The following is a 14,924-nucleotide window of genomic DNA, read 5'->3' on the forward strand; positions in this document are numbered from 1 at the left end:
TGTCATGCCACCTGCACTCACTACTGCTCTCATCGTATGCATAGCATAACAATTTGTAAGGGTTCTGTCACACGGTCAGTAATTATCACGATATTTGGATCGCGATCCATATTGATGGATTGATGGATCGCGCACGAATGCTACATGTTCAATATTTATCGCGTCAGTTTTGCATAATTTTTGTGCTGAACGATTATTATGTCGCAAGAAAATATTTTTATTTTGTATGAATCCAGTAAAATTCACAACACTGTGCAGACGTGTTTTTGTGGTGCTCGTCAAAATCTTTGATTTTACCCGGTATAAACGTTTTAAACTTGAAGTTTCACAGAACTAAGTAGCTTCCATTGGAATCATTATTGGCATCTGGCAACTGCTGATGAGAAACTTGACTTTTTGCAGAATAATATTTTATACTTTTTTAACAAATATGTGCCTCTTCGCCAATTCACTTCCCGAGCCTGTGCTTGTCCGTGGTTTAGTCAATAAGTGAAGTCGGCTATTAAAAAACGCAACATTTTGGACAGAATATGGAAAAGAAAGCCATCCGATGAAACCTGGAATGATTATAAAAGTGCTCGCAATAAGGCGTCTTTTTCGGTCCGCCAAGCAAAGATAAAATACTTTGGCTCAAAGCTAAACTCATTGTGGATGACAAAGACAATTTTTAGTTTAGAAATACAACAGAATATGAGTTATTTATTCCAATTAAAACTTGCGTGTATGATTTTACAAATTATGGCCAATTTGCGTTGGCAAAATTGCATTGATGACGACAAAACAAGCCACTGACGATGAAGATGCCGATGGCGACTCCTTTGATTGACGGTGAAGGTAAAGTCGGCGAAACTGCATACGGTTGATGGACGAGGACGAATAAAATATGATGGACGATGAGGATGAAAATCTCAGCACAGTTGATGGACGATGACGATAACGACGAAAATATGCACATTTAAAGGACGACGACGATAACGACGAAAATATGCTCATTCAAATGGACGATGACGATAAAATACGTCCAATGACGTATGGCCAATGACGATGAGACCAAAAAAAAAAACGAAGACTTTGACCACTTTTGGCTCAGTTATGATTGCAGGAGCCTTAACAAATCACGTTTCAAATTGGTGCCTTTGCACCCGCTGCTTTCTCGGCGAAAATTTGGAATAATGTGAAAAACAGTGAACGGGATCTTATTTGTATGTGCCGGTCTTTGATCTCCTTCCATCCTTCGTCAAATATCAGACCACCGACAGGGTTGCACTTTGAGATCGGTGTTGTGCAATGACACTCATGCTTGCCTCCCAAGCAGTTGTGGTCAAATTTGAAACGGTTGGGTGTGCGCTCGGGCTCGGAGGCTCCATGCCAACTCGATGCCGATTTTCTAAATGAGTTCTTTGTATCTCAAAACTGTCCATCGAATATTGGTGCATTGGTTCCAAGGAGCGTACCTGTTAAGTCTTACTTGGCAGAAAAATTTAAATTCAATTCAGTCTTTGAGGACGATGTAGCTAAGTGCGTTCTTCGGATAAAATCAAATGCCGTGGGTGCAGGTGAGCTCCCTATTAAATTCATTAAGATTATTTTACCATATATATTGAGTAGTTTCGCGCACACAATTAATCACTGCTTTACTACTTCATCTTTCCCTGCCGCATGGAAAGTAGCTACTGTTACACCTATAGCTAAAAAACTGGGTGCCTCTTCCCCGTGTCATTTTAGGCCCAGAAGCATTTTACCGGGACTTTCCAAAGTATTCGAAATTCTTATAGCTCAACAGGTTATGGATTTTATTGAGAAAAATAAGCTGCTGAGTCAATTTAAATCTGGTTTCAGGCCCCATCATAGTTGTTCAACGGCAATTGTAAAAGTGTTGGATGATATTCGTCACCTTTCGATCATCTTAATGCGCAGAAGTCATATGTACTACCTATATTTAAAGAAAAAATTGAGCCTTCCGTGATTCCACCATTGCATATTGGTACTAGTCCACTTAAACTAGTTGACAAAGTTACAAGTCTTGGGTTTGTCATTAACTCTAAGCTAACTTGAGAGGATCATGTTAACAAAACTGTGAGCAAAATATATTATACTTTTCGATATCTTAGAATTACCTCGCAATATGTTCCTTTAGCCACTAAGGAAAAAGTGGTTCAGAGTTTAATATTTCCACTTATTACGTATTCTGAGAGAACGAAAAATGACACTGAAGATGGCACAACGCCGAAACCGGTTTGTCTTCAAACCAAATTTGACAAGGGATGACGGAAAATCGTTCTACAATACATTATTCTGAGGTAGTTTAAAGCAAACTAGATTCTCACTCAAATCACAAGTCGGACGTCACTTTTAATTTTGCCACGAGATACGTATATGGTCTGAAGAAGTTTGACCACCTTTCTTTGTTGAGAGACTCGATACTTGGCTGCAACTTACAAAATTTCTAAAATGCCAGCAACTGCATCTTTGTCTTTAAGCTAATTACTCATGGGAAACCGGAATACCTATATGAAAAACTGATATTTTCTAAATGCTCTCGCTCTTTAACCCTAATTTTGCCGAAGTTCAACTACTCATGCTCGTCCCGACTGTTTTTCGTTAACGCTGTTAGACTTTGAAACTCCCTTCCTCAGTCGCTAAGGAAGTCATTGTCTAGAGGCAGCTTCAAGAAACTTATACTTCAGTATTTCTATAATTAAAATTTCTTGCAAACGTGGTTATTGACTATTGCAAGCTAAATTATGTTAATTCATGTTTATTTTTTTTTTCTAATTAATGTTTTAAATTATTAAATATTTTATCTGTGGATTTTTAATTGTTAATGTATTTAATTTATTATATAAACATCGTTGTGCAAGAAAAGATTATATCTTAATGTACTAATTAACATTCAATAAATAAATAGCAAATAGCAAATAAAATAATTTACAGATAATGCATTCTACAATTATTTTGAAATTGTCAATGTTAATTCAAATTTTTTCAATTTGTTTTGAAAGGTTTTAAGCAGCAATGGCGAAGGCATAGCGAACACGTTTTCGATGTTCCCATTAGTACAAGATGTATTGACGAAATGTATGGATCGCGTTTTGTAAGTGCTACACGTTCAATATTTATTGACGGTAAAATTTTTAAAAATTTTGCAATATGGATCACGATCCATCAATACTGCAAAGGACTGTCATAATTGGAAAGACCATTTTTTCTTTTTGGAACTTAAAAACAAGAGTTTAGAGTATATTGTGCCAAAATTTTAATGCAATCGCAGGCCTAGAAGATATAAATAATTGCAATTGTTTAAATTATTGTTATTAAAGAAGTAATTGTTTTGCAAATTTTATTCTTCCAATCTTTCTATTGTAAAGAGAAAGGCTTCAGCAACTCTCAAAAAAATGTCATAAAATTTCATCAAACGGGTCGCGAGTTACGAATTTTTCTCCCAAAAATTGCAATATTCTTAAAAAACCAAAAAAAAAAAAAACGAAGTGCAATTTCGAAAAACCGTCCAAAGTGTATTTTTGTTCTATAATTATCTACAGATTCCCACAATTGTCTTCACTTTCCAGAAAATCAATGAAAATTCATTGACACAGTTGGCGTGGTTTTACTCATAGTTAATTACGTATTTTTCAAAGAAGAACATAAATTTTTATCAAAAAATTGCCATAATTTCATTTTTTACCTTTTCTCGCAATGTGTATACATTATATACATAGATATATATATCGAATGAAAGGCCTTTCAATCACCTTTCCAACTGTGTCCATATAAATCGGTTCAATAGTTTTCGAAATATAAGCTTTTGAAAATGTTGAAAATTCCACGTTTAGCCCCCCTCTATCGCCACCCCTGTCAATTTGCAACAAAACAAAAATTTGCCGTTAAAATCCGGAAAAGGGGGCGGGCTGCGCCCACTTTTTTTTCCCTAGCTCAAAGGTCAGTATTCTTTAGGTGTTCCCTCTGTCATTCGGTCCCGCTGGAATTTTTGTGTATAACAATAATAACCTAAAATTTGTGTGTATGGCAACACTAATTTTACAGCAGTTTGGCCAAACAAAATTAGTTTGCTGTGAGAGTCTCCAAACCCGCTCTCTCCGAGTTTGCTGCAACAACAATTCCACGAATTTTGCCAAAAAAAAATTTTGCATAACACCGACCATACATGATGAGGTTGAAAATAAAAAGCCTTTAAATAGCAGGGTGTCCAGATTACTTAAAAAAAGCGCCATTTCTGGAAAAAATTACCAAAAATCGCAAATTTTTTTGTTTAAATAAAGTTAATGAAATCGATTTAACAAATATTTTATGTTAAAAATGGGAACTTGTTATAATATAGTTAAAAAAAAAAAACGAATATAATACCTTCAGGGTAATAATAAATAACACAAATCACTTACATAATAGTGATGTACAAACAATTTTCTTTAAAAATACGCATACTTTTTACAAATATTTGTATCAAAACATTTTCCAATAGGACTGCGCAATCATTCAATTTATTATAACTCATAATTGATGAATCGCACAATCCGCTTTTAAGCGCTCGGCGCTAAAAGATAAAATAAAAACCTATAATAAGGCGAGTGTAATGGCACCCTGTCCATTTCATTTTAAATCGAAATCTAAACATATGGGCAACCTCGTCATCTGCCTTGTATAAAGGACAGCGATAGCGATGGGAGAGGCAGAGTTTTTACACAACAGCCAACGACAGAACAACACAATTTGGAAACGACGACGACAACGACAACGACAAAGGCGAACGACGAACGAGGAGAAACAAAGAGCACTGAATAATCTAGAATCTTTTTTGCAATACAGCTATTTTACTTTTTTATTAACTTTGTATATTCAACACATGTTACAAATAAATTGCAGTAACATATTTTTCCAAATTAACCGTTCTCCGAATTAAGTGTTGTTGGCTGTTGGTAAAGATTTCGATTCGTGTGGTATTTTTTGAGCGGGAAGTTGAATAGTTTTTGCGCCAAAATTGCAAAAGTAAAGTTTGGAGATTAACCTTAAGTGCTCGAAGGAGTGAACGTGTGTGGCATGCCAGGTAGCATGTATAGCTTGCGAAGCCTTGAAAGGGATCAAAGCGAACACCAAGATTCCGAGGAAAATGCAGAAGGAGTGCAACAGACCCAGCTAGCCACGATTGTAGCCAGCCTTAATGCACTTACAAATGCAGTCGCACAGCTAAAAACAGTAACTGAGGAAAGCCAGCGGGATATTGAGCGCTTGAGGAATAATATTCAGATTGATTTGCAACAGGCATCGCAGCCAAATCTCATCGAAGCTACGCATCAGAGTTCGTCAGTGTTTTATCCAGACGGGCCTGTGCAGAGTACCGCATTAGCAGCCAGCGAATCAGTCACTAAATTGTATGACCTGCCAATTTTTTCTGGAAATTCTGACGAATGGCCCCTTTTCTTGGCAAATTTTAAGGACACAACACAGGCGTTTCGCTACAGCAATCGTCAGAATTTAATGCGTTTGCATAAATGCCTAGTGGGTCGTGCTAAGGAGACTGTAGCTTCAATGCTAATATTTCCGGAAGATGTTCCAAATGCCATAGCCGAATTAGAATTTCACTTTGGTCGGCCAGACCTTTTAGTGAGAAGTCAACTCAACAAAATTCAGCAATTTCCAAATATTGGAGAGAATAAGGCGGAGCAAATTATATCGTTCTCCACAAAGACGAGGAATATAGTCGCGTTTTTAACATCAGCTAAGTGCGAACATCATCTTGCCAATACGACGCTTTTGGAGCAGCTAGTCACGAAATTGCCACCCAGCAAGCAATACGAGTGGACCCGCCACGCAGTCAGTATCAAGCCATACGCAACAATAAAAGAATTTTCTACCTGGTTAAGCGATCTTGCAAGAGTAGTGTGTCTCATTCCGCCGCCAACCGCAACCACGAGAAGCTATCAGCCTACATCTCAACAGCAGCCACCACGACGTATGATGCATGTTCGAAAAGAGCAGCTACCAGAACGCCTTGAAGGTATCAAGTGTTACGTGTGTGAAGGCGCTCACTCTATCTCTAATTGCCAAGCCTTCAAAGACATGACCATACGAAATCGTTGGGAAAAGGTGAAAGCCATTCAACTTTGCTTTTCGTGCTTACATAAAGGGCACAATACATCGAATTGCCGTTCAAGAAGAGTTTTTGACGTTGATGGTTGCCGCCGGTATCATCATCGTAGCCTGCATGAAAGTTCTAGCTCGACGCAAAATACAAATGCTACACGTAGTCGAATCGAATCGCAACCCGTGCTCAACTGCAGAGACGCCGAGTGTAGAAAAGGTCAGTTTTTTTAAATACGTTCCAGTTTCACTGTTCGGACCGAATGGTCGAGCAGATGTTTTCGCAATGGTAGACGAAGGTTCTGCCATATCATTGATCGAAGATAACGTAGCAAGCCGCTTGGGTCTCAAAGGTAGGAGACAGCCACTAACGCTTCAATGGTATGGCCAGAAGTGCACAACCGAGAAGTCATCGAAAGTCAGCCTTGAGATAAGAGGCAAAGGTTCGCCATCAACATACAGTCTGCGCAATGTATGCACCCTACGTAGCCTTGATTTGCCAGCGCAGTCGTTTACAAAAGCCGATTATGCCCACTTTGAGTTTTTGCCGATAGAGGACTACAGCCAAGTCAAGCCGTCGTTGCTGTTGGGCCTTGATAATACGTCGTTAAGCGTGCCGTCTACGACTGTACAAGCCAACAGTCAAAGCCCAGTAGCCATTTGTACCAAACTTGGTTGGATAGCTTACGGCCCAACCAGTTTGTCGCCACAAACACCAGTCGTACTACATGTCCGCGAGCGAAAGCGCCCAGCCACACTAAACGAACTTGTCAGCGAATATTTTGCCGCTGACAACTTTGGAGTAGGTGAGTCGCTCAAGCAGATTGAGTCTGAGGAGGATCAGATGGCCCGCCAGATGCTGGAATACAACACTCGCCGCGTGGGTAAGCGTTTTGAGAGCGCACTTTTGTGGAGAAGCATTCCACCAGCACTTCCTAACAGTTACGACATGGCCTACAAGCGACTGTTAGGAATAGAACGTAAAATGAGAGTCGATTCCAGTTTTGCCGCCAAGTATAAGGAGGAAATCACTAAATATCTGCGCAATGGTCATGCCAGAAAGCTGTCCGACGAAGAAGTATGTATAAAAACAGATTTTAAATGGTATTTACCGCATGTTGCAGTTCATAACCCGCCCAAGCCTGAGAAGAAGGAGATCGTATTCGATGCAGCCGCCCAAGTCAATGGCGTAGCATTGAACTCCGCTTTGCTCAAGGGACCTGAGCACGCCAAGCCATTATTGAACATTTTATTTAAGTTTCGCGAAGGCGCTGTTGCAGTCGCAGCAGATATTCGTGAGATGTTTTCTCAAGTTGTTGTAAAAGAGCGAGATCAACATGCCCAAAGATTCCTATGGCGTGATGGAAACAGTGATCGTCCAGTGGAACACTACGTAATGCAGTCAATGGTCTTCGGAGCCATATGCTCGCCGTGCATAGCAGAATTTGTGAAAAATAAAAACGCCGAAGATTTTCGTCAACAGTATCCTGAAGCCGTTACAGCCATAGTCGAAAGTCACTATGTCGACGATTTTGTCGCTAGTTTTAAGAACGAGCGAGACGCCGAACGCATTTGCAGGGAGGTCGTGTATATTCATTCGGAAGGGGGGTTCCAACTGCGATCATTTGTCTCAAACATCAAGCAGCTGCAAGATAGCCTGAATAAAGAGCCAACAACGTCACAGTCTGTGAACTTAGAAAGCCGTGCGAACTACGAGAAGGTATTAGGAATGCGTTGGAACACGGTGACAGATTCCTTTGAGTTTCAGCTCAATTTTCACCGGGTTTCTAAAGCCGTATTAGAAGGAGTTCGTCCACCAACCAAGCGCGAACTTCTCAGCATACTCATGTCAGTGTTCGATCCGTTTGGAATACTTGCCGACTTTCTACTGTTTGCCAAAATATTAGTTCAAGAGGTGTGGAAGAGTTCCATCGAGTGGGACGAAGTGATCCCGAATAGTTTGCATCACAAATGGTTTGCCTGGTGGAGTGAGCTCAGACAGGTTAGTAATGTGCAAGTCAGGCGTTGGTATTCGCCTCAGCTTCAAGCTGCAGTATCAATTCAACTACACGTAGTAGTAGACGCCAGTCAAGCAGCATTTGCCGCCGCTGCTTATTTTCGTGTCGCCAGCGCCGAAGGTTGTGATGTCACCTTTGCGGCAGGAAAAACCAGAGGCGCACCGCAGAAGCTGTTATCGGTGCCGTGGCTTGAACTGCAAGCCGCAGTTTTAGGCGCCCGACTCGCGAATCTAGTCTGCCAAGGCCACAGTATTCAAGCCAGCCAAATATTCTTCTGGTCAGACTCACAAACGCTGATACAGTGGGTCAATTCGAAAGAGCGAAAATTTAAACCGTACGTTGGTCACCGCATCGCAGAGATATTGTCATCAACCAAACCTCCACAATGGCGTTGGATACCCACCGACAAAAATACAACGGATGTCGCTACGCGTCCGACGTGGCCACCCAAGATCGAACTGCCTAGTCCATGGTTGCGTGGTCCAGAGTTTTTGCGATTTCCGGTCGACAGTTGGCCAGCCACAACTTGTACACATATGCCAGATCTGCTAGAGGAAGAAATCAAGCCTTGCCTTTACATACACAACGAGGTAAATAATTGCTTGATAAAATTTAACCGCTTTTCTTCATACTTCAAGATGAAACGGATGACAGCCTGGGTCCTGCGAGCTGCCGACAAGTTTCTACAATTACAGCGTAACTACGAAAATGACGATGAGGCCAGCCAAAGTTCAGCATTAACCGCAGTTGAACTTGACAAAGCCGAGAAATACATCGTCAAAGCAGTACAGCATGAAGTCTACAATGAAGAGGTAGCAGCACTAAGCAGGGGCGAACAACTTCACAAACAAAGCAGTATTAGGACGCTAACGCCGTACCTTGACAGCGATCGTGTTATGAGGATTCAAGGGCGCTTAGACGAAGCCATGGTTTTGCCCATAGAGACAAGGAGACCGATTTTGATGCCGTCCAAACACATCGTCTCCGAGCTCATAATGCGCCAGTATCACGAAAAGCAACACCACCAGAATTTCTCAGTAACGTTGTACGAAGCCCGCCAAAAGTTTTGGTTTACGCACGCCAGATCATTGTTAAAAACTGTACAACGTACTTGCGTAAAGTGCCGCATCGACAGAGCTAAACCGACACCGCCGCCGATGGGTCAGTTACCGGAGGATCGCGTCACCCCTTATGTCAGACCGTTCACGTACACGGGCGTAGATCTGTTTGGCCCATTTAACGTGACAATAGGTCGTCGACGTGAGAAGCGATGGGCAGTAATTTTCACGTGCCTTACTACAAGAGCGGCTCATTTGGAGCTCGCAAATGATTTGTCGACTGATGCGTTTTTGCTATGCCTGCGAAATTTTATTAACCGCCGTGGCACACCGATTAGAATACGAAGCGACAACGGGACGAATTTTGTTGGCGCCCAACGAGAGCTGAAAGAGTCAGAGCGAATTTTGGATTTTGAGCGAATATCCGATGAGGTCACCAGGCGGAACATAGACTGGAAGTTTAATTGCCCTTCCCATCCGAGTTCAGGAGGTTGTTGGGAGCGCCTCATCCGCGTCGTTAAGAGATTGCTACAGAAAACACTGCGCGAAGAAGTACCGAGAGAAGACACACTGCGAAGCGTTCTAATTGAAACCGAAAATATTTTGAACTCGAGGCCGCTGACTGAGGTGCCTTTGTCATCAGAGGAAGACGATCCCATAACTCCGAACCATTTTCTTGTTGGTTGTCCCAATTCAACGCAAACACCACAGCCAGTTGACCAAAAAATATGCCTCAGGAAACAGTGGCGTATCGCGCAAAATCTGAAGGACCGCGTTTGGAAGCAGTGGATACGGCATTATTTGCCGCAATTACTCTTGCGCCACAAGTGGCACGACAAAGTTGAGGCGATTGAGATCGACGACTTGGTTCTCGTCTGCGACGATCTNAATATTTTGAACTCGAGGCCGCTGACTGAGGTGCCTTTGTCATCAGAGGAAGACGATCCCATAACTCCGAACCATTTTCTTGTTGGTTGTCCCAATTCAACGCAAACACCCCAGCCAGTTGACCAAAAAATATGCCTCAGGAAACAGTGGCGTATCGCGCAAAATCTGAAGGACCGCATTCGGAAGCAGTGGATATGGCATTATTTGCCGCAATTACTCTTGCGCCCCAAGTGGCACGACAAAGTTGAGGCGATTGAGATCGACGACTTGGTTCTCGTCTGCGACGATCTCCAACCGCGGAGCCAATGGAAGAAAGGCCGAGTCACCAAAGTATTTCCAGCCAAGGACGGGCAGATCCGTCTCGTCGAGGTCAGGACCGCTGGAGGAGTACTACGTCGCCCTGCAACAAGGCTTGCCATCCTGCGAATTAAAGGTGAATCCCTACGTGATTCACGGTGTGGCGGAGTGTAATGGCACCCTGTCCATTTCATTTTAAATCGAAATCTAAACATATGGGCAACCTCGTCATCTGCCTTGTATAAAGGACAGCGATAGCGATGGGAGAGGCAGAGTTTTTACACAACAGCCAACGACAGAACAACACAATTTGGAAACGACGACGACAACGACAACGACAAAGGCGAACGACGAACGAGGAGAAACAAAGAGCACTGAATAATCTAGAATCTTTTTTGCAATACAGCTATTTTACTTTTTTATTAACTTTGTATATTCAACACATGTTACAAATAAATTGCAGTAACAGCGAGGTTAGCTATTTCCACAATTTCTTCAAAATCACCTATAGGGTCTGAATCATTTACATTTGTGTTGTTGTCATATATTGAGCCTTGATAACATGCTGTTTGATATTGGAAACGTTTTGCAGCAGAAACTATTAGCCTCCAAGGCGTTTGACACTGTCAGCCACAGCCTTCTGTGTGGCAAATTAACTGACTATTTTGAATTTGATGTAAATGCAGTAAAACTTCTTAACGGTTATTTAAGTAACAGAATGCAGAAAGTTAAAGTCGGCAACACATTTTCAGGGTTGGTGGCAACATGTTGCGGAGTACAACAGGGCTCCATTCTAGGTCCCGTCCTCTTCAATATTTTTATAAATAATATTTTAAACTCTGGCTCCCATGTTCGTCTACACGCTTACGCTGACGATATTCAATTAATTATCTCTATCCATATCAGCATGGTTCAGGATATAACTCGTAAGCTTAATAAGGACTTGTGCTTAGAGTGGCCAGATATTATAGTACAGTTGGGATCAACAATCTGTACAAAGCCATAAAAATCAGCTCATTTTTATGCGTACTTTTTATTATTAACAATAAACAACCAAATAACAGCGCATTAATTTAACAAAAAATAACTAATAGACTTTTAAATACATATAGTAATATCAATATAAAAATTCATTACTCTAAAACAAGTCAAAGGTATTACGTATGTATGTACAGTTGTGCTCAGGAAAATAGTAATAAAATGTATTGACAGGTTTTGAAAATGTTTTCTTTCCATACTTAATTTAAATTTTTTATAAAAATATAGTTAATTCTATAACAAAATACATGTGAGTTGAAGTCTCGAACTTTCTAGAAAATATATAAAAATTGAGAAAAAAAATTGTAGCCCATTCAGTTTCAGTAGAAGACGAGCTCGAGTCAGAATCTGTTTGCATATTTTAAGCTACAAATTTAAAACATATTTAGTTGGTGTGCTTATTAAATACAGCATTCACATTAAAATGTTGACTAAAAGGTATATTACCGAATTATCGCTAAACGAATTTTCGAGTACGAATGAAATTTAATAGTGTTAAATGTGTATGTGCAAGTAAAATTACAGGTGGTCGAACATCAAAAATCAAAGTAAAGCTACATATATCATATCCAAGAGTCGGTAGTTTGCACCTTTTCCAAATTTTTAGAACTTACATTGCACCGTAGCAGTAGTCGACTTATGTTTGAAATACTGGCAGCCGATTTCTCAGTGGAGGTTTAATTATAATCAAAGGATAATCTCTTATTGTCATCTTCTCAGTGTACTTAATATATGATTAACTCACCACCTTTCGTAAGATTTATTTATGGAAAAACCAGCTTTTCCTGTAAATCCAGTAAAACCTGCAAATCGTGATTGCAAATCGGGTTGGGTTGAATCCAAACAGTTTGTTATTTTTCGAAATCCTAGGGAACGAAACAATTGCAAGCTGACACCTTTTTAATAATGGTTCAAGTTTAATTAATGCTTTCAATCTGCTCACACGTATGAGTTGTCAAAAACCATTGTTTTGAACATGTAAACCTCAAGTAAATGTCAATTACACCAATTTACAAAACTATTTATTAAATGTAAAAATCAATACAAAATCAGTACAAACTCAAAAAATCAGTACGTTTTGCGTTCTGATTTCGGGCTCTTAAAAATCAGTACAATAGAAAAAAATCAGCACATGTACTGATTAAATCAGCGCATCTGGCCACCCTACCTATGCTCGATTCTTGAATGGTCTGCTGAAAACCTCCTCTGCCTAAATGCTCAAAAATCGTATGTATTACCAATATTCAAGGATAAAATCCTACTTTCTGACATCCCTCACCTTTATATTGGGACTGCAAAGCTTCAATTGGTTGACAAAGTGAGAAAGATGGGTTTTATTTTAAATTCCAAGCCGACTTGTGAGGACCACATCAATGAAATTGTGGGAAAAATTTATCACACCTTGCGCTGCCTCAGAGTACTCTCAGACACGAAAAAAGCTGGTGTCAAGCCTTATTGTTCCTTACGTATTTCGAAATAGTGTACAGCAAACTAGACTCTCATTCCCTCCAAATTTCAAAAAACTTATCTTTGAATATTTCACTGATAAAGTCGCATAATGAGGTGGTTATAAATTTTCTCTTTAGTTTTCTACGTTTTATACAATTTCTGTTTGTACTCTAGTCGTTACGTTTATTCATTCTTGCACATTTGTATATTTAAAATTTTATATTTGTTATTACAAATATTTTCGTTACTGTATACTCTTATTCTAATATTCACATGTACTTATCTGTTCGTTGTATTGCGCAATAAAAGATTATATTGTGGCGAATACTGCGGCAACGAGAAGCGAACAACGAGACACAGGCAGAATGTTCGAGGAATGGCGTAGAATGTTCCACAAAGAGAAACGTCAAGTTGGATGAACACTACGAACAGTGAGAGAAAGAGAATGAGCGATAAACTTCAGAACGTTCTAGAGTTGCCATAAGTACGAGCGCAGGTATATAAGGGCGCCGCCACAGCGAAGTGGGTTAGTTACAAGTCAGCAAGCTACAAGTTAAGTGAGCAGAGAAGTGAGTTGCGAATAAGCAAGCTATAAGTTTAAATGTGTTAACAAGTTTAGTAAAGCGTTGTTATTGCTTTAACAAGTATTGTAAAGTGTTTTACTGTATTAGCAAGTATTGTAAATTGTTTGTTGTACAATAAAGTTAATTGTACTACAATTTGGTCATCGTTAGCATTTCTCTAACAATCCAGCGATACGAGCCGAAGATATTTGGGAAATCCCTCAAGATTTCAAGGATAATCGTAAAACTATGTTCATTTTCAATATTATCTCAATCAAAGCTCGCTTTTTAATCACCCCGTTTACACAAGCAAATCTCAGATTATTAGCCGTCAAAAGTTATCGGTTAAATCTGAGATTATTTTGTAATTAGAGATTAACAAGGGACGAATTTTTGTTATAATTACAGATTAGGGTGTTAAGCTCGAAAATGAGGATAATCTACTTATATGTGAACCTAGTATAACAATTGGTGTCAGAAGTGGGATTGTTAAATAAATCCCGACGGATAAACTTTTAAAAANTTAACAACATGGAAGTGCCCCTTCGGTTTGGGTATAATGGTCCGTACAGCAGCAAGCGAGTGATCTTAGAGGAAAGCGAGCAGATTCCGCCGAAGTCAGAAGCAGTTGTGTGGGCAAAGATTGANACTTTTAAAAATGGCAAAAATGTAAGACCTAAAGATCGAGGAACTCATACAGGAGTTGGAGAAGCGAAAGTTAGCAACCTCCGGAAGGAAAGTAGAGTTAATATCACGGCTGCGAGAGGCTATGGAAAAGGAAGGTATCGACGTTGACAAATACGACTTCCATCGTGAGGACGATACGACGTCAACGAAGGACGAACAGAAGGATGAGGCTGATTGTTNCAAGGATGGCGACAAACCAGGCAGGACTAGCGTTGTGAAACATTGCATTAATACTGGCGATGCAAGGCCAATCCGTCAAGCTCCTCGGAGTGTTCCACTTGCCAAACGTGAAAGTNCATCAACAGGTATGGACATGAACACGTTATTGGCTGCCGTGTCACAGCTGATGCAGGAACAGAGGTCGCAGTTGTCGTCAGACGTTTCCTCACAGATGCAAGCCTTGGAGACACGTATATCTTCAGAGGTATCAGCGCAAGTGTCATCGCAGGTGTCATCCCGGTTAGAAACTCAGCTACAGGCACAGGAGGCACGCATATCATCACAGCTGGAAGCACAGGATGAAAAAATTACACAAATACAGGACAAACTTGAAGAGAGACTGGAGAAAGTCGAAGCAAAGGTAGAAGAGTTGGAAGGTCGCCTCCGAGATTTGCAGATGAATCGTCCAGCTACTTCGACAAGTGCTCCCAAGGTAAAGACTCCATCCTTTGACGGCACGATTCCTTTCCAAGTCTTTAAGCTCCAGTTCGAGAAGACAGCTGCAGCAAATCATTGGAGCATGGAGGATAAATCCGCTGCACTATTCGTTGCATTGAAAGGACCTGCGGCAGAAATCTTGCAGACTATTCCCGACTGGGAAAGGAACAGTT

The 14,924-nt window shown here is 40.4% G+C and overlaps 1 protein-coding gene across 1 annotated transcript in view; it reads left to right on the forward strand.

Moving 5' to 3' along the window:
• Positions 1 to 6,382: 6,382 nt before the first annotated feature.
• The window catches only part of LOC108362101 (uncharacterized), a 19,712-nt gene continuing 11,170 nt past the window's right edge, over positions 6,383 to 14,924 (forward strand). Inside the window, exons 1-3 of the mRNA XM_017614957.1 lie at positions 6,383 to 8,704; positions 8,753 to 9,391; positions 14,090 to 14,674. Of these exons, the coding sequence (XP_017470446.1) occupies positions 6,383 to 8,704; positions 8,753 to 9,391; positions 14,090 to 14,674 (3,546 nt within the window). The remainder of the gene's footprint in view (positions 8,705 to 8,752; positions 9,392 to 14,089; positions 14,675 to 14,924) is intronic.

This window comes from Rhagoletis zephyria, unplaced genomic scaffold (genome assembly GCF_001687245.7).
Source record: "Rhagoletis zephyria isolate East Lansing unplaced genomic scaffold, Rhagoletis_zephyria_1.1 Rzeph_scaffold_00932, whole genome shotgun sequence".
In the NCBI taxonomy this organism is placed as follows: Eukaryota; Metazoa; Arthropoda; class Insecta; order Diptera; family Tephritidae; genus Rhagoletis; species Rhagoletis zephyria.